Source organism: Colletotrichum truncatum (assembly GCF_014235925.2).
Source record: "Colletotrichum truncatum strain CMES1059 chromosome Unknown Contig_0012, whole genome shotgun sequence".
NCBI classification, from domain to species: Eukaryota; Fungi; Ascomycota; class Sordariomycetes; order Glomerellales; family Glomerellaceae; genus Colletotrichum; species Colletotrichum truncatum.
Window position 1 is genome coordinate 627,907 of NW_027222409.1, and position 18,744 is coordinate 646,650.

Sequence of the window (18,744 nt, forward strand, 5' to 3'; positions counted from 1 at the left end):
TTGAATGATAGACTTTATTTGTGGGTAGAATCCTGGGCATGAACTGACACAAACGACTTGAAATTGCGAAATGATTTGGTTGCCGTGTGTAACTAGTTGACAAGTAGGGGGTGTGCATAGAAAGAAACGGGTCATCCGTAAAGGCCGTAAAACATATGGCGGGTTCGGGCACAGACATGTAACAGGAAACACTAGCAGATGCTTCGGTACGTCACCAATACTTGTAGGCCAACGCAATTCTACAGTCGGGAGCTTCCTTTAGGAGCGCAGACATTTATCAGGAAATCGATTGATTCAGCAGCACCGCGGACTTGATCGCAGAAGGTATGGTTCGTCTAAGTTCGTACTGTCACTTTCTTACCTCTTGTATCCAGGTGATAACGCAGCTCTTGCGATCTGAGGCCGCCGCGACATATACCTGGAATGCTTTCAGTATTGGCAATCATTGGGCTTCTAGCCCTTGTGGGCTTTTTATGGCTTCTGTCTACGGTTATCATCCAGGTCCTTTACAATCTTTTCTTCCATCCGCTGTCTAGATATCCAGGCCCACGATTAGCAGCCATTACCCCTTTAGTCCATGTCTACTATTTTGTAGCTGGCGACGCAGTGTTATGGCTTGACAGACTCCATCGCAAATATGGCGAAGTTGTTCGTGTCGAACCAGACCGCTTGAGTTATATTGCCCCTCAGGCATGGAAGGACATATATGGGCATGCGACAGCGACTCGCAAAGCTAATTCAAAAGAGAACAAGAATAGCAAAAACCTCTTTTCGAACGACAGCTACTCCATCTCATCTGCTCATGGTCCAGAGCACCAAAGGCTGCGAAAAATATTTAGCAATGCATTCAGCGATCGTGCCATCACCAAGCAGGAGCCTATGCTCACACTTTATGCCAGGCAAATGGTCAATCTCGTCCACAGGAAGATAGCCGATGCTGGATCTTCTGATGACAGTGTCGTTCTTGATGCTGTGTCGCTGTTCAACTTTGCCACCTTTGATATCATGGCGGACCTAGCATTTGGCGAGTCGCTAGGGTGTCTTGAGAATGGCGGGTCCAATTCTTGGGTTGACGCGGTGCAGGTGAACTTCAAATCTATGATCATTAAGTCGAAACTCCGTCAACACCCTGTTCTCTCATATGTCTGGAATACATTTCAGCCAAAAGCAGACAAAAAGGCTGCCGCCATTCATGTTCAAGAATCCCACGATCGTGTTACCAAGAGGCTGGAAAAGGGACCAAACGCGAGAGATGACATCTGGGGACTTGTTCTTAGAGCCGAAGGGCCTAACGCGCTGACGCGCACGGAAATGAACAATAACGCCAACAACTTGTCAGTATTACGACTTGATGTGATCCTTGTTTTCTAGCTTTCTTTTTCATCATGGCATTCAACTAACATTTTCCTATTTTCCTAACACAGCATGATAGTGGGCACAGAGACGTCAGCAACGGCTCTAAGCGCGCTCACATATCTCCTGCTACGGAACCCAGATAAGCTTCAACGTCTATTAAAAGAAGTTAGATCGGTTGGAGGTAGGAGACAAATCAACAACGAGACTGTGAGAGGAATGCCATACCTTCAGGCTTGCCTCTCTGAATGCCTAAGATGTAACAAAACTCGGAACCCGCGGGTAATACGGCTGCAGACCTGCTAACTAAGGATTGCAGTACACCCACCCGTCCCGACCGGAGGATTGCGAGTAATTGGCCAAGGGGGCAACACGGTTTTGGGCCATCACCTCCCTGAAGATGTGAGCGCATCTTATTGCGGGCTTTTGACTCTTTTCCCCCCTCGCTAATTCCTCATCCACTTCTAGACCAAAATGTCAATTGCGACTTGGACTGCCTTTCGTATTCCCATGTTTTGGAAAAACGGCGACATGTTTGTTCCTGAACGATGGATCCCGGGAGAGCCTGGCTACGAAGAATATCACGCGCACGACAGACATGGTGTTTTTCAGGCTTTTGGAACTGGCCCTCGCGCATGCATCGGCAAGAAGTAAGTATTCCAAAACATGTTTCTTTATTGCTATTCGAAGCTACACGGATTAACTGACGGGCAATTTTTGGCGCATGGCAGTCTTGCACATCAGGAAATGCGACTTCTCTACGCCAACTTTTTATCGAACTTTGACATAGAGTTATGTCCAGAAAGTCATAGGTGGATGGAAGATCAGAAGTGTTGGACTCTTTGGTTCAAAGAACGCTTGCCAATTAAAGTATCGTCCAGAATGTCAGACGATGCCAGCTAATAATTATGACGAGACCGCATGACAGTTAAGCTTCAGCACACAGTAGTTCTAGCGAAGTTGAGGTCTGTGTTGATTCAGCTGATTTAGGACGTCAAGAGTGTATGAACGGTGTGAGTTCTGTAAAGACATGATACTAGCTTAAAGAAATAGAATATATAAACCAAATAACAGACCAATAAGACTTTCATGCGCTGACAAATTGACGGATTGCATTCGCCATTTTCTCAATGTCCTCCCATTTCTGAGGGACATGATGTGCCCCCTCAAAGTTTATAACTCGTGCAGAATCTGCAGAGTAATGTGTCGCCAGGGTGTCCCTCGCTTGCCCAAGATTACAGTCCTGGCTTCCATGGACATGCAAAGAAGGGACCGATATTTTTTGGATGGCATCCCCTCCCAAGTTAGAATTCTCCCGCATATATTCTGCTTCTACTTCGCTATACGCGGAACAGATCAACACCCCAAACTCTAACTTTGGCAGCCATGGCAGGAGTCCCATCTGTTGCTCCCATAGTAACATGGTACTTGCCAGACCGCCTTGTGAGAAGCCTAACACTCCCACGATCTTTGAGTGCGGGTTTGTCCGCTCCCATTTCTCCACTGACGCCTTAATTGAGACATTGAACACCTCAACTTCCTCGTCAGTTGATGTCGCTTCTCTCCGAAACCATGAATAGAACTCCTTCATTCCAGCGAAAAAGGGGAGCACATCAGGACCGGGAATCGCTTTGTGTGGGCCGGCGGCATACACGAACTCGAATTCGTTTTTCAGCGCCGCACGAAATGTCGCCAGCTGAAATCGGAAGATGTCAGGCGAGGCCCCGCCACCGTGTACGCAAAGTATTGCCCGAGAGGGCATCTTCTTCACAGTAACCCCCATGCTTGCTGTGTCATGAAGTTAGAATGTAGCAGTATCATTGTGACTTGGGCATAGGGACATGGGCAATGTACTAACAGTTGGTTTGAGCAGTTAAGCTTCTTCTGAGATCATCTGCAAGTGTTCTAAGGCAGCCGTAAGTTTGGAAACTTTATAATGGCTATGAAGTATAAACGATTCGGAAATTGAATCCCGTCTTGCTGAGCTTAATGTATGGAATAATGGAAAGCATGAAGTAAAGCCCTAATCCGAAAGAGTGGGTGTCTTAGTATAGGTGAGTGTATCTCCATATGATCTTCACAGACCCCGAGAACGTAATGAAGTCCATTATCAGTGCGTCTTGAGAATCCTTTAAAAAAGGGTGTAGCTACATGTTTTGGGGCCGGCTAGCCATTTCACTGGACTGAGCTTGCATTGAGGCTTAGCGATGCTCTTGGCTATTCTTTTAACAGCTTCAGAGAACTGATGCTTGTCAACGAGTCATTCAAACTGGCCAACCGTGTTTTATCGTAGAAAGATGCGCTGTTTGACTGTACGAGAACGAATTGCGCCAATCCCCCCATACCCCCGACCCCTCTCTCCGTTACGTTCCATTTCTGATGTATACAACCTCCATCCGATGGGAACCACTCCTAGTCATTCAAACTTCAGCTTCAAGCCTCTCGGGCCACACGGAACTTTTCAAAAGGGCAAGACGTCATCGTCATCCAGCCAAAGTGGCCGGGTTGCCTCTCGAACGGTAAAATTCACCGTGTCAGTATGGAAACGAAATAAATGCTAGTAAGTCAAGAAGGTTTGTTTACGGGTACATTTAAACCTGCTTACTAGAAAGACGTGGTTGCTGAGGGGTGTACATATCACACTGAAACAAACGAGGACCAACCCTGTGGCGATGAATTTCCCCAGTATTGACTGAACAAGTTAGGACAGCAGCCAGATGACTTACTTACACTATAATCCTGAAGTCAAAGCGCATCCCCCGGATAGTTGTAGTACAGCTAGGTGTCTGGGTCTCCATACATGTGTCATCTCCAGCGGGCGCACACATGGTGGGTTTATTGGTTGTTGATCGTCAGGTGCCATGTCAGACGTCTGATGGAGCCGCTTCACATGTTGGTCCCTTCATTCCCGGAGAAACAGGCCCAGCAGGTTCTTCAAGTTGCAATAATGCGGGAATGACACAAACATTCAACCGCAATGCGACTTCTATTCTGAAAAAAATAAAAATAAAAATAAAAGTAAAAGTAACTCAGTACAACATGTGCACAAGCGGTGTGGTACGAGCACAATGAAATCATACCTTAGTGTCCTAAAATAGATGGTCAGGTTTTATTCTGGCTTTTCCAAGGGCTTTGAAGCGACTTGCCAGCTTGCAATTAAGGATGTTTTTAGCGATAAGAGGCTTTGATGCAAAGGCTTTATCTGCTTTGAATCACAGATACCCTATTTCCATATTGTAAATTTCTGTAAGGACTACTGGCTCCAAAAGCTCCTGGGTTCAGCGTGTTCTTGATTAATGTTCCTTCCTGAAGCAAATATTTTGTAGCACTCTAATATTGATATCATATTTCATAGCGGTAAATGTATCCAGATATGTCTCTCTGGTCGACAATCAAGTCATGAATAACAAACGGGATTGCTCTCATCTTCTAACTGAACGCAACACCCATCTCGTATCGTTTATCCTCATCAGTTCATCCTCACAACTATCTTCTCGCCAGATAGCGTTTTATTCTTAACCATTTCCATGCCTGTCAGAATAGCATTGAATCCACCGTCCAACACGCGCAAGGGATGGTGCTGTAGTTTTCCTTCGTGAAGCAACTTCCCAACGGTCTCCCATACACTCACGCCATATGTACGCATGTCTTCTGAAGGATCGCTTTTGTAGGGTTCTGGCCATGTGCAACCTTCTCCGAATATCCGTGGTCCAACAGTGAAGTCCGGAATGACAACTTTACGTGATGCGGCATGCTCTGGCCACGGATCCAGAGAAACATACTTGCCGCCGCCGCGACCGATGGCGGCATAACAGAGAGCTGTCGATTCCACTGTTGTAATACAGTCCAGAGCATATTTCAAATTCCCCTTAGTATAGTCTTTCTGTGCTTCACACAATAAGTAGTCAGCTGTCTGCTTTTAAGCCTTGTAGCTTCAAATAGTCTTACGATCTTTTGGTCGAGGTCGGGGGTGTTTCTGTCAAAGACCTCGCCAGCACCATTCTTTATAGCCAAGTCAAAGTTCTTGGTCGAACACACAGCGATCGGAGTATGGCCAGAACTGTGACACGTAACGGTTGTTAGCTCAGAGCTTATCGGGCCAGACTTCAAGTCTTCGACTCCTTGGAAACTTACAGTCTTAACATCTGCAGAGCAATCGTTGCAGTAGCAGTGCTAGCGCCATAAACCAGTACCTGAGCAGGCTTTGCGGGAGGCTGACCCGGCAATGGCAAACCAAGCAACCTTATAGCAATGCCAGCGGTACTCACCCCAACGGGTAAAGAGGCAGCTGCTTCGGTACTCCAAGACTCAGGTATCTTCATCCAAATCCTGCCACGAGTTACAGTATACTCGCAGAACGCTCCACGCTCAGGTGTCGTTCCGTACATCTCGTTCTGAGCCCCAAAGACTCTGTCTCCGATGGTCACGTCTTCGACTTCGTCTCCGACTGCAACTACGGTTCCTGCGAAATCCGCACCAAGAATTCCGAATTTTGATGCAAAGTCTCCTCTCATCTTTGTGTCGCTTGGGTTGAGGCCAACAGCTTCAACATGCACCATGACCTGGTCTGATGGGAGCTTCGGGCATGGTGCTTGGTCCCAGATAACGACATCGTCCTTGTCATTGACAACCACGGCTGTCTGGGTCGTTGGAGGGAGAAATCCCCGAGACTGAATGTCACTCATACTGATTCACTAAACACTCATAAAAGACAAAACCAAATCTATCGTCAAGACAGCTTCGTCACCTGCTCTCACTTTTCTATGTTCGATGTGATAGAAACAGAGTCCTTGACATTATTCTCTCCTTGATATTGCATAAATATAACTCTCTATCGAGTCGTGAAGTTGTAAAGATCAAACTGTCTGAGTGGTGGAACCGGCACTGTAGATCGAAAATCTCCACGTCCAGTGCTGCATAAAGAGCCGTTAGAGTAGTCCATGTACCACTACGCTTTGCATTACACCTAAACTATAAGGTCGTAACGAAACCATCGTGCATTCGTTCTCGGATGTGTTCATGTCACATTTACGAGTCGCCATGCCACTTGGAACACGATCGGCGAAAAATGCCGAAAGTGGGAATAGACACGAGTCGCAATACACACATACCTACAACGTCGTGTCTTCATCTGGAAAATTGGAAACCAGAACCACAACTATGGTTCTAGAAAAAGTATAATTTTAGGAGCCATTTTAGTCGGATCCACTCTTTCATTCTTACATAGTCTTTATGATTATGAAAGCATAGTCGTAGCCAGCTGGAGTTGGACAAAGTTCGATTCAGACCCCCCTCATGATCTGCACTGGGAATGACCTTCATGAGAGAGGGATCCTCTCACCGCCCCCTCTCAAAATACCCCAATCATTGGCAAATCTATACTTTTCGGCCCAAGAGATGATAGCGTCCCAATCCTTACACTGGTGCTGGTAGCCCCATCCCGTGCCAACCTCTTCGTTGTACTTGCGCCACTCGAGAGTAACATCAGCGTTGCACATAATGGTCTGGCGTAAGTAGTCCCAGCAGTGGTTGAGGTGCTCGGTATTCCATCCGGGGTCCTTGGGTAGCTCTCGTTTTCTTGCCTCAGCCGCCTCTCCTTTGTTTACTCGATTCAGGAGAGTGTAGTAACTGTCCATGGTGCTGTACTGTGACCAGAAATTGGATCGTTAGTGGAGTCTTCGCATAGCCACCGGGCATCACGGTTCTCATGTATGGAGAAATTAAAGTGAGCCATGAGGCTGTGGCACTTACGAGGCAATGAAGCTGGTGGAAAACCGAAGGGAATGCCTTATGCTCCGGAAGTGACTGGTTTAGCCCTGGTAGGTCCGGTAGAGCTGTTTTATTCTTCACAGCAACCCAACCCCTTCCAACTGTTGTAGAATCTTAGCATTTTTAAGAAAAAGAAAGCATTGTCTCAGCTTGCGTCTTGGCTGGTTTCTCAGTTACTTACCTGGTAACAGTTTATTCCAAGCCTCGATACTTTCGGGATTGGGGGGCTGTCCATACAACTTATCGCCTTGCAATATCTTGGTGACAGGGACTTTATTTATAAAGTTAGAATTCTGTCAGTTTTCTTTTCTTTTGTTGCTGCAAATCAGGGTGTCTCACTTTGCGGCGGGAACCACTCCGGCTGTGGTGGATAAATCACTGTCGTTGGCTTCTTGTCGCTGGAATCTGCGGAGCTCGAGGTAAAAATGAAGCATAATAGAATCGCTATTGTTACTCCATTTGTGATTGATAGGACAATTGTGGTTAATTTGGGGTGCGTCAACGAAGCTGCTGTCCATCGGGATTCAAGGGGAGTGGAGGAATCGAGCAAACCAACGTTTTCATCCTCATCTGAGGATTTCCTCACAGTGTCGGCTTTTTCCATGTTTCTCTTGACGCTTGTGCTCCCGGTAACGAATAAGGGCGTATTATTCGCCTAAGTAGATAGTCCTTTGGGTGAACAGCCCTTTGGGTTGGATGGAAAATACTCGAACATTTGTCGGTCCTTTATAGCCACGCCACTGGATCGACGAGTACTTGTTGTTGTAGCCTTTTTGTCACGCTAAATGCATTGAATAAATGCATATATCCTTCCCTGTCGTTTCTAAAGAATACCAATTGTAGACGAAGCCCACCCTATTCCACTAAGGAAATCCAAACAATATCTATTGGATGCCAAGCCAAGGACTGAAATCATTTGAAGCCAGCCAAGACATGAGCCTGCGTACCATCCAAGTGGCTCCATATCTGAATGACTCTTGTTTTCACAAATTGCTGACATTATCTAAATAAGACCAATGTTTTGAGGTACAAAATGTATCAATTCTGGCGGTGAGGCAAGGAACACAACATGACTTAGGTGAGTGACCCATAACCGTGTATTTTGAAGGTGAGGGAAAAGTGGGTAAATAGTTGAACCAGGATATTCCAAACATGTCACACTTAATGGTGTGCTAGGACCTTGGGCACAACGACCGAGTCGAAGTGGTCGAGGCAGACTGGCCAAGAAGGACACATCGACCATAACAAGACTGAGAATGACAGATGATCTTTGGCCCCGTACACTACGGTCATTAATGACGTATGAGGAGAAGGTTCCGTTCTTACCCCCGTAGTCCAATAGGCTGTTCACAAGGTCATTGTACCTCTGGGTCCATTCGAAATGTCTTGAATCGCGGCCTCACTACTTAACAATGCGTTTCCTTTCATGTACCTAGAGTCTAGCAAGCATCACTCACAATTGATGTTCCTATTTGTATTCGATTACCTATAACCTATATTCACTATGCCTCCAAACGAGCCCATTGCCATTGTGGGAAGTGCATGCCGGTTTCCAGGCGACGTTAACAACCCCTCAAAGTTATGGGAACTTTTAAAAGAACCCAGAGACTTACAAACTGAGGTACCCAAAGACAGGTTCAACATTGACGCGTTTTATCACCCTGACGGCTCTCATCATGGCCGAACGAATGCGCGTCACGGATATTTCTTGAAGGACTCGCCTCAGACCTTTGATGCTTCTTTCTTCAATATTCAAGCTGGAGAGGCAGAGAGTATAGATCCACAACAACGGTTGCTACTAGAAGTCACTTATGATGCCGTTTCAGCCGCTGGATACGGCTTGCATGACCTTCGCAACTCCAACACAGCAGTATATGTCGGCATCATGACCCATGACTTTGAACTCCTCAAAGTAAATGACACGAACCACAACCCCACGTACTTTGCAACAGGTGCTGCCACCAGCATCGCGTCAAACCGCCTGTCTTATTTCTTTGACTGGCACGGCCCTAGTGTAAGTACCGCCGTTCCACGGGACACAGTCCGAAGATCATTAAGAATAAAGCCTAACTCTGCGAGTAGATGACTGTTGATACGGCATGTAGTTCTTCACTTGTTGCTGTGCACCTTGCTGTGCAGCAATTGAGGAGTGGATTGAGCAAGACAGCAATAGCTGCGGGTTCCAACTTGATTTTGTCACCAAGTACGTATAAGCGCAAACTTCAACACCCACGTACTTGACGATTCTAACAACAGTGAAAATAGTGAACTACATTACAGAGAGCAAGCTGAATATGCTCTCGCCCACCGGTAGATCTCGCATGTGGGACAATGCGGCCGATGGTTATGCCAGAGGTGTAAGTTACCATAGATGTGTTCAAGCTTAGGCCACTCCTTGCACTCTGGTTATTGTTATACTAACACTCGCTATTGGTGGTCAACAGGAAGGTGTCGCAACAGTGGTACTTAAAACTCTCAGCCAAGCACTACGTGATGGGGATGCCATTGAGTGTATTATTCGTGAGACGGGCGTCAATCAGGATGGGAAAACGACGGGCATCACAATGCCGAGCCACGTAGCTCAAGAAGCTCTAATTCGCGATACCTATGCCCGAGCAGGTCTCGATCTCTCAAAAGCAGAAGATCGTTGCCAATTCTTCGAAGCGCACGGTAAGTCTTCCAGTAGCATGATATCTACTTGCAGTCGCCAATTCCCTCATCTCTTCTGAGCAAATAACTAAAAAGTACTATGAAGGAACTGGTACACCTGCAGGTGACCCTCAGGAAGCTGAGGCGATTGCAAGCGCATTTTTTAGTAAAGAAGATGGAACGACTCATACAAAAAGCGATACCCTGTTTGTTGGTAGTCTCAAGACAGTCATTGGACACACTGAGGGAACTGCTGGCATTGCTGGCCTGTTGAAGGCATCTCTTGCTCTACAACACAGGATGATTCCTCCAAACATGCTTTTTGACAACCTTAGTGCAAAAGTAGCACCTTTCTATCAGCACTTGAGGATCACCACAGAAGCCCAGCCATGGCCGAAGATTGAACCAGGCCAGCCGCGCAGAGCGAGCGTCAACTCTTTCGGTAAGAATTTGCTTAAACTTTATGAATCACTTCTGATGCTAATTTGTAATAGGATTTGGCGGTACAAATGCGCATGCCATTGTTGAGGAATATAGCCCGAGCAGCGATGTAGCGATCATGGAAACAACCCGCAGTTCATCTCATAGCTCCGTCGCCTACGCCTTGCCATTAGTGTTGTCAGCCAAGTCAGAACGCTCGCTTAAAGCTTTATTGAAGAACATAACTCATTTCATCAAATCCAAACCAGATGTCAACATGCTGGACCTTATCTGGACAATGCTCGTCAAGCCATCTGTCCTTCCATATCGCCAAGCAATTACGGGCTCGTCCATGGAAACTCTTTTACATGCACTGGAAGCTGCAATTGAAGGGCCTGTCGAATCAACGGCCAATTTACGTTGCTTCGCAAGCTCAAAGGAAAAGCCTCGTCTCCTGAGTGTATTCACTGGACAGGGTGCTCAGTGGCCGGGCATGTTGAAAGAGCTCATCCTGGCTATCCCTTACGTCCGCGATGTCATAGTTGAACTCGACAACGCGCTCCAGGCTCTACCATCTCAGTATAGGCCTGATTGGACTTTAACTGAACAGTTTATGCTAGAAGGCGAGGATTCTAACGTTACTAAAGCTGACTTCGCCCAGCCGCTTTGTTGCGCAGCTCAGATTGTCCTGGTACGACTGCTAACCGCTGCTGGTGTGGAGTTCACAACAGTTATCGGGCATAGCTCAGGTGAGATTGCTTGCGCTTTTGCCGGGGGGTTCATTAGTGCCTCACAAGCAATCCGGATTGCTTATCTCCGTGGATTCGTTTCCAAGCATGCTTCATCTCCAAGCGGCGAAGACGGAGCTATGTTGGCTGCAGGGACGTCACTTGAAGATGCTCAGGAGCTCTGCAGCTTGGAGATGTTTGAGGGCCGCATATGTGTCGCAGCTAGCAATTCTCCTGATAGCACCACACTTTCAGGCGATGCAGATGCCATCACTGAGATGAAGGCTATCCTTGAGGATGAGTCTAAGTTCGCCAGGATGCTAAAAGTCGATAAAGCATATCACTCTCATCACATGCTTCCTTGCTCATCACACTACGTCAAAGCCTTGAAGGATTGCGGTTGCGAGTTTGGCGATGGTGCCGGATCTTCAGCCGTATGGTACTCTTCCGTCCATCAAAATAAGCAAATGAGTGCAGCCGACGTCACCGCTCAGTACTGGAACGACAATTTGGTGTCTCCTGTACGATTCATGCAGGCTGCTGAGTCTGCAGCCATCAACCATGATACGCTTGATGCCGCCATTGAAGTGGGTTGTCATCCAGCTCTCAAGGCTCCGTGCCTCACCACCTTGAAGACTGTCATTTCCAAAGACGTCCCCTATACTGGCTGTATGCAACGAGGCTCCAATGACGTGGAAGCTTTTGCCAGCGCCCTCGGCTATCTTTGGGAGTCATTAGATCTGGGCGCTTTTGACCCTACACGGCTCATATCTGAGGTTCTTTCGCCCGAGGAAGCCCCGCGAAGCTTGGCCAAGGAACTCCCACAATATCCATGGGACCATATTCGAAACCACTGGACCGAGACACGTGTAATCCATAGCCACCTTCATGGCCCTAGACCTCATCTTCTCTTGGGTGCGCTATCATCATCAAGTACGGCTTCAACTTTGCAATGGCACAACACCATCAGACCTCGGGATCATGAGTGGTTACAGGGTCACTCACTCCAGGGTCAGGCTGTTTTTCCAGCCGCAGGTTATATTGTTATGGCCATGGAGGCAGCAATGCAGGCTTCTGCAGAGCATTCCGTGAAGCTTGTGGAGGTTTGCAACTTGAGCATCGACAAAGCTGTAACATTTGAGGATGAAAGCAGCCCTGCAGAGTTAATTCTTACAGCAGGAATTCGTCGTGCTGATCCGGCCCAGTCGAGACAAATCACTTTAGACTTCACTATTGACTCTTGTCTTGCTAAAGAGTCTAAACCTTCAACGTCTGCCAAGGGTCAAATTGTCGTCACTCTTGGAGAGGTTGTGCCAGACGAACATGTCCTACCACCTGCCCAATCGGAACCCCCTCATGCGACTAGCATCAACATGAAAAACTTCTACCTTGAGCTTGACGAGCTTGGTTTCGATTACAGCAAGGACTACCGCTGCATATACACCTTGGCGAGGGCTGATGCTAAGGCCGCCGGTACCATGGCTTTCCCCACGCTGCACGACGGGCCTCGTCCCATTGTCTTGCATCCGGCATCCATGGACCTCGCGTTTCAGACCATAATGGGAGCATACTCGGCCCCTGGTGACAAGCGCTTAAGATCCATTTACGTGCCTGTTCATATTGATCGGATTACACTCGTCCCTGCGCTCTGTGCCGCAGCACTTGAATCCGGGTCTCCAGAACACGCTGTGCGGTTCAATACTACAAACACCTACGACAAGGGTGACGTGCTAGCCGGAGATGTAACAGTATCTTCTGCCATTGACAATAACCAAGTTCTCTATCGCGTTGAGAACCTTCTCCTAAAGCCATTATCCAAACCGTCAGCGTCAGAGGATCATCGTGCATTTACTAAGACGGTCTGGGGGCCATTGAAGCCGAAAAAGCTTTTGGACAACCCCGACCTGTGGGCTACCGAACAGGACAAGGAAGTAATTCCAGTGATCGAACGCGTCTGTTATTTCTTCATGAAGGACTTCGTAGGGCAGCTTACTGAAGAGGACCGTGCCAATGCTACCGGACCTCATCAGAGATATATCTACTGGAACGAGCACGTTTCCTCCAAGGTAAAAGAGGGAACGTGGCACGAATGGTATGACCCAGCCTGGGAGAACGATACTCGCGAGCAGATTGAAAACCTTTGTGCAGAGTAAGTAATTTAGACAAGCATGTCTGTAAAGTATACGCTAACCCTCTACCCTCTTCACAGACACTGGTATCACCCACATATCAAGATGGCTAAGCGAGTGAGCGAGAACTCACTGGCAACAATACGCGAGAACATTAACCCCTTTCTTTGGATGGACAACGATGGGTTGCTGGAGGAGTTCTACCAGAGCTATCTCACCAGTGGCCCAGGCTGGCTGTATGGACAAGATCTTGTCGGCCAGATCTGTCATCGTTATCAGAACATGGATATTCTTGAGATAGGTGAGTTTCCTTGAAGCATACCAAACTCTTGTCCAAATTTTTGACTTTGACTAATATGATGATGGCATTTTAGGTGGTGGCACCGGCTCGGCAACAAAGTACATCTTGGACATCCCGCAACTAGGTTTCAACAGCTATACCTTCACAGACATCTCCCCTGCCTTTTTCGAAAAGGCACAAGAGCATTTCTCAAAACACGAAGACCGCATGATCTACCAGAAGCTGGACATCACACGGAGCCCTCAAGAACAAGGCTTCAAGCCTCACTCATACGACATGGTCGTTGCCTCGTCCGTCCTCCACGCCACCCCAAAGCTGGCGGAGACCATGGCTAACGTCCGCTCACTGCTGAAACCTGGCGGTCATGTCGTTCTGCTGGAAGCTACTCACCGAGACCACACCCGCGTCGGTTACCTCTTTGGCCTATTCCCAGACTGGTGGGCTGGCATCGATGAAGGTCGAGATTTAGACCCCTTCGCTGATATTGAGCAATGGAACGCCATTTTCAAGCAGACTGGTTTCTCTGGTGTCGACACGCGTACTTTAGATCGCCACGGCAATCTGTTTCCCAACACTCTCTTTTGTACGCACGCAGTCAACACAAAGATGGCACGACTGGACGCACCGCTATCCGCGCCCTTAGAATCGTCTCCGCCGCTGGTTATCGTTGGTGGCGGCTCTGAGAAATCATGTCGTATTCTCAAAGAGATTAGCACGACCTTGTCTCGCCGCGAGACCGTTCACGTGCCCCGCTTAGAGGATCTACTTACCACTTCCATTGCCCCTAGATCAACTTTCCTTGTCCTCTCCGAGCTCGACCGCGAGACTTTCTCGGATATCGACGAGACTAGGTTCAGCGCAGTCAAGTCCCTTCATAGCCTCGCTGGTCACGTTCTCTGGCTGACTGAAAATGCGATTACTGAAAATCCCTACCAGGCTATGAGCATTGCATTCCTTCGGTCAACACGGCTTGAGTACCCATCCATCTACATCCAGTCTCTGGATGTCGATGACGCCCAGCATCTAGACATCACTTTCCTAGCCGAACTATTGCTACGCTTGGAGCAGTCCTCTGGTGCGAAGGATGAAATCCTCTGGACCTTGGAGCCAGAAATCTACATCTCCAAGTCTGAAGCTTATATACCTCGTATCAAGCATGATGTGGACCGCAATAACCGCATCCTCTCGAAGCGCCGCGCGATTGAGACCGCCGTGGACGTACACAAGACTCCAGTCGCTCTCAAAACTTCGAACCACCACCATTATCTAGAGTTGTGTGACACTCTGTCTCCTCTCGGAACAGGGTCCCCTGGCTTAACCCAGATACATGTTGAGGTCGACGTCGCCCTCGCTAACGCCATTCGAGTGGGCGATATTGGATTCTGGCATCTTTTGCAAGGCACAGTTGCCAGCACCGGCAAATCAGTCATTGCACTCTCGGATACGAACGCTTCAATTGTTGACGTCCACCCCAGCCTTGCCTTTGATGTAGCAGAAACCGGTAACACAACTGAGAAGTCCTCTATGTTAGTAGCAGTTGCCGGAAACCTTATCGCACAAAAGATTGTTTCCCTCCTATCTCATGGTGCATCAATTCTCGTCATGGAGCCGCCTAACTTGTGCGCGGATGCCATCTTGGATGCAGCGAAGAGCAAGAATATCACAGTATACTTCGCAACGGCACAGCCCTCTTCATCAAGGACGGCTTCATGGATTTACCTACATCCATACGAAACGGACGGTAGCATTTCCAAAGCGCTTCCGATGAAACTTGCGGCATTTTTCGACTTTTCAAGTAAAGAAAGCGCCAGCGCCGGCTTGAGTTCTCGTGTTACGAGCCATCTACCGCCAGGATGTCTCGTATTGGGTCTTGAACACTTCGTCCAACCCTCCGCCTCCCCCATCAATGTAAAAACGGGGGCTTCACAAAACGAATTCATTCAAAACGCTGTATTAATGGCAGTTACAAAACCTCTTGCTGAGAGCCAAGGTGGTGCATCGATCATGAGATCGGTCAGCGATATCAAAGACCTCCAAGAACTCTCCACGAACCTTTCCACTGTCAACTGGAGATCTGAAAGTTGTGTGCCAGCCCGGGTGCGTGCCATCGATTCTGGAAAGCTCTTTGTTCAGGACAAAACTTATCTCCTCCTCGGGCTTGCCGGGTCTCTCGGTCGATCACTGGCCCGTTGGCTGGTTAAACACGGTGCTCGCCACGTCGTGATCTCTAGCCGCAACCCTGAGATCCGTGATCCGAAGTGGATGGGAGAAATTCAGGAGCTGGGAGGCAAGGTCACGGTTATGTCCATTGACGTCTCCAAAGAAGCATCAATCAAAGAAAACCTCGCCCAAATTCGAGAAACGCTTCCTCCTATAGCCGGCATTGCGTACGGACCATTGGTTCTGCACGACGCACTTCTTTCCAACATGGACCTTTCCATTATGAATGTGCCTGTAAACTCCAAAGTAATTGGAGCCAAAACTCTCCACGAGCATTTCTCGAACCAAGTGGACAATCCTCTTGACTTCTTTGTAATGTTCTCATCCGTCGCTACAGTGGGAGGTAACCCAGGTCAAGCAAACTACACCGCCGCAAACGCGTACCTCCAAGCCCTTGCCCAGAAGCGCCACGCTCAGGGCCTGCCTGCATCGACAATCCACATCGGCGCCGTCATCGGAGTGGGATACCTCGCGAGAACGCAGCGCGAGGAGGAGTTCAAGCTCGCGTCCGATACAGACACAATCTCGGAGGACGAATTCCTTACTCTCTTTGGAGAGGCCGTCGTCTCTGGACGAAAGACCTCAGGGTCTGGATCGGCTGACATTACCGATACGTCCAACATTGAGATCATTACTGGCATTCCCGAGTTCAGCTCACGCCACAAGGACACGATCAAATTTTACGAGGATCCTCGCTTCGGAAACCTCAGGGTTGCTGAGATTCACGTAAATGCAGACAGCGCTTCTGGCGGTTAGGTTTCTGTGAAGGAGCAGCTTCTGAGGGCGAAGACCTTGGATGAAGTCCGAGACATTATTATCGGTGAGAACCCTACATGGTTTTTTGAGCTTGTTTGCGAGAATTCTAACCTCAAATATAGATGGTCTCTCGCAGAAGATGCGCGGCATTCTACATATTCCTACTGATGAACAGGTCGACGCCACGGCTCCTCTTATCGACCAAGGTGTCGACTCCCTAGGTGCCATCACTGTCGGATCATGGTAGGTCTTCCAAGTTTGCATACATTCATCTGGGTGCAGTTACTGATCTGTGTTTCGTAGGTTCTCCAAAACGCTCATGATTGAGATTCCGCTTTTGAGAGTCGTTAGCGGGGCTTCAATTTCTGAACTTGCCGAAGAGGCAGCAGGACGTTTGCCACGAGCCGCCATTCCTCTAGTCGCATCCGAGGACGGAGCAATTATCACCAGCGACGAGGATGACACAGGCAGCAGCAGAGATTCGCAACTCGACGCATCCAACAACACCTCCATTTCTGACCTGAACGCTGAGGACAGTGTCAAGGATGGTAACGGTAACACGGCTAACCCTCGTGAACTTCCATTGTCCCTCAACCAGGAATACTCGTGGAAGCTCCTTCAGCAGCTCTCGGACGACCCAACCATATTCCACAACACAATCGGTGTTTTCATGAAGGGTTCGGTCGATCTAGACCGACTACAAAGCGCCTTGTGCTCATCTCTGCAACGCCATGAAATCTTCCGCACAGCATTTCCCCCAACAGGTGTCCAGCAAATCTTGGCAACTGCGTCGTCAAACGTGAAATTTTTCCAAGTCGCCGATCGAACCGCAGCAGAAGAAGCGTACAAGAAGCTTGAGAAGGAGGAGTATGACCTTGCCGCTGGCGAAACGCTCAAGCTCGTTGACTTCTACTGGGGCCAAGACGAGCACTTGTTCGTGGTGGGCTACCACCGTCTGGTCGGGGACGGTTCTACGACACAAAACTTCCTAGATGAAGTCGGTAAGGTCTACGACGGTGTTTGGCTGTCGGCGGCGCCGCAGTACTCCAACTTTGCCATCCGGCAGCGCTCCGAGGTCGAAAGCTTCCAGATGGAGGCCGACATCGCGTACTGGACATCCATGTACGCCTCCATCCCGGCGGTGCTCCCTGTCCTCTCTCTTCCCCAGGCCCGAAAAGCCCGTAGCCCGGACTGCCCCGTACTCTGGGAGCAACAAGTCGGCATGCTCCGCCTCGGCGCGGTCCTCGCATTCCGCATCCGCGAGCGCTGCAAGAAGTTGAAAGGTGTAACGCCGATGCATTTCTATCTCGCCGCGTACCGTCTCCTACTATCGCGTCTCTCCAAAGCCTCCGATGTCGCCATCGGAATCGCCGACACCAACCGGTCTAGCATCCAAGACATCTCGACCATGGGCTTCTTTGCCAACCTCCTACCCGTGAGAATGGATGCCTACGAGCCGGGACAGACCTTCGCCGACGAGCTAATGGCCGTCAAAGAACGCGTGCGGCAGGCGATGCAGCATTCTCGGGTACCTTATGGCGTTACACTCGACCGCTTAGGTCTTTGTAAATCGGCCAGGCAGTTGGAGCACGCGCCCCTGTTCCAGGCTGTCTTTGACTACAGACAAGGCGCCGCAGAGACCGGACGGCTGGGCGATGCATCGTTCACCGAGATCTGGGCTTCGCGAGAGCGGACACCGCATGATGTCGTTCTGGAAATGTCCGACGACCCGGCGAAGGATCCCCTCGTCACGGTCAAATTGCAGAGCTACCTGTACGGCAAGGATGATCCCAAGGCATTCTTGGATGCTTACGAGAAGCTCCTGACCACCCTGTCCGAAAACGTCAAGTTGCGCTGTCAGGAATAGGACTCTGATGTAAAAAAAGGTACTTGGGTATATCAGTGAACTAGTAGTTGTGTAGATGCGGTTCCGGTGCCTTGAATTTGTATGTGATACAAAGTTTTAAATTCACTCTTTACCAATAGCGCTGGATGGTCATTGCAAGACGAAGAAAACGTTGAATTCCAATATAGTAACGCTGAAGGCGGAGACAGAGTGCGATACGTTGCATTAATGTAACCATCCAGGACGGCGGCATGTAGAGTCTTGAGAGTTTTGAACCTAATTCTATTAGTTTGTGGGTCACCCCAGGATTTCCTACCAGGTAAACACTCTGATTGTTTCACGGCTTCGAGTACGAAGTAACAAGTGACATTCACATCAACAAGCAACAGCGATATTCTTGTCCGATTCCAATCAATGCTTCTCAGGTATGAGTAATCCCCAAGTTAAAGATTTTGCACTGGTCTGCACTCGTTGTGTATAATCTGCAGTACACAGTCAAACGGAGTAGAGGCAGCAATTCTGCCCGTCAATCAAGTGATTGACGGCGGGATCGTCAGTTGAGCTGATCTGCGG

The 18,744-nt window shown here is 48.7% G+C and overlaps 5 protein-coding genes across 5 annotated transcripts; 2 read left to right on the forward strand and 3 right to left on the reverse strand.

Moving 5' to 3' along the window:
* Nucleotides 1-423: 423 nt before the first annotated feature.
* On the forward strand, nt 424-2,256 carry CTRU02_215006 (uncharacterized protein; the record flags this gene model as incomplete). The annotated part of the gene is made up of 5 exons (XM_036726483.1): nt 424-1,334; nt 1,425-1,612; nt 1,673-1,755; nt 1,822-2,003; nt 2,085-2,256. The coding sequence occupies 5 exons, from the start codon at nt 424-426 to the stop codon at nt 2,254-2,256; spliced, it is 1,536 nt and encodes a 511-aa protein (XP_036581670.1).
* A 184-nt stretch (nt 2,257-2,440) lies between these two features.
* On the reverse strand, nt 2,441-3,136 carry CTRU02_215007 (phospholipase carboxylesterase; the record flags this gene model as incomplete). The annotated part of the gene is made up of 1 exon (XM_036726482.1): nt 2,441-3,136. One exon carries the CDS (start codon nt 3,134-3,136, stop codon nt 2,441-2,443), a length of 696 nt encoding a protein of 231 aa, XP_036581669.1.
* Nucleotides 3,137-4,822: 1,686 nt separating this feature from the next.
* CTRU02_215008 (alcohol dehydrogenase GroES-like domain-containing protein) lies at nt 4,823-6,038 on the reverse strand (the record flags this gene model as incomplete). Its single annotated transcript, XM_036726481.1, has 3 exons — nt 4,823-5,236; nt 5,302-5,413; nt 5,488-6,038. 3 exons carry the CDS (start codon nt 6,036-6,038, stop codon nt 4,823-4,825), a joined length of 1,077 nt encoding a protein of 358 aa, XP_036581668.1.
* A 633-nt stretch (nt 6,039-6,671) lies between these two features.
* Nucleotides 6,672-7,726, reverse strand: CTRU02_215009 (uncharacterized protein; the record flags this gene model as incomplete). Its single annotated transcript, XM_036726480.1, has 4 exons — nt 6,672-6,998; nt 7,105-7,223; nt 7,304-7,393; nt 7,462-7,726. The coding sequence occupies 4 exons, from the start codon at nt 7,724-7,726 to the stop codon at nt 6,672-6,674; spliced, it is 801 nt and encodes a 266-aa protein (XP_036581667.1).
* Nucleotides 7,727-8,626: 900 nt separating this feature from the next.
* Nucleotides 8,627-18,192, forward strand: CTRU02_215010 (beta-ketoacyl synthase domain-containing protein; the record flags this gene model as incomplete). Its single annotated transcript, XM_070206347.1, has 11 exons — nt 8,627-9,136; nt 9,205-9,325; nt 9,388-9,479; nt 9,567-9,792; nt 9,827-10,213; nt 10,266-13,068; nt 13,129-13,349; nt 13,423-16,295; nt 16,326-16,389; nt 16,448-16,568; nt 16,629-18,192. The coding sequence occupies 11 exons, from the start codon at nt 8,627-8,629 to the stop codon at nt 18,190-18,192; spliced, it is 8,982 nt and encodes a 2,993-aa protein (XP_070059990.1).
* Between the last annotated feature and the right edge of the window lie 552 nt (nt 18,193-18,744).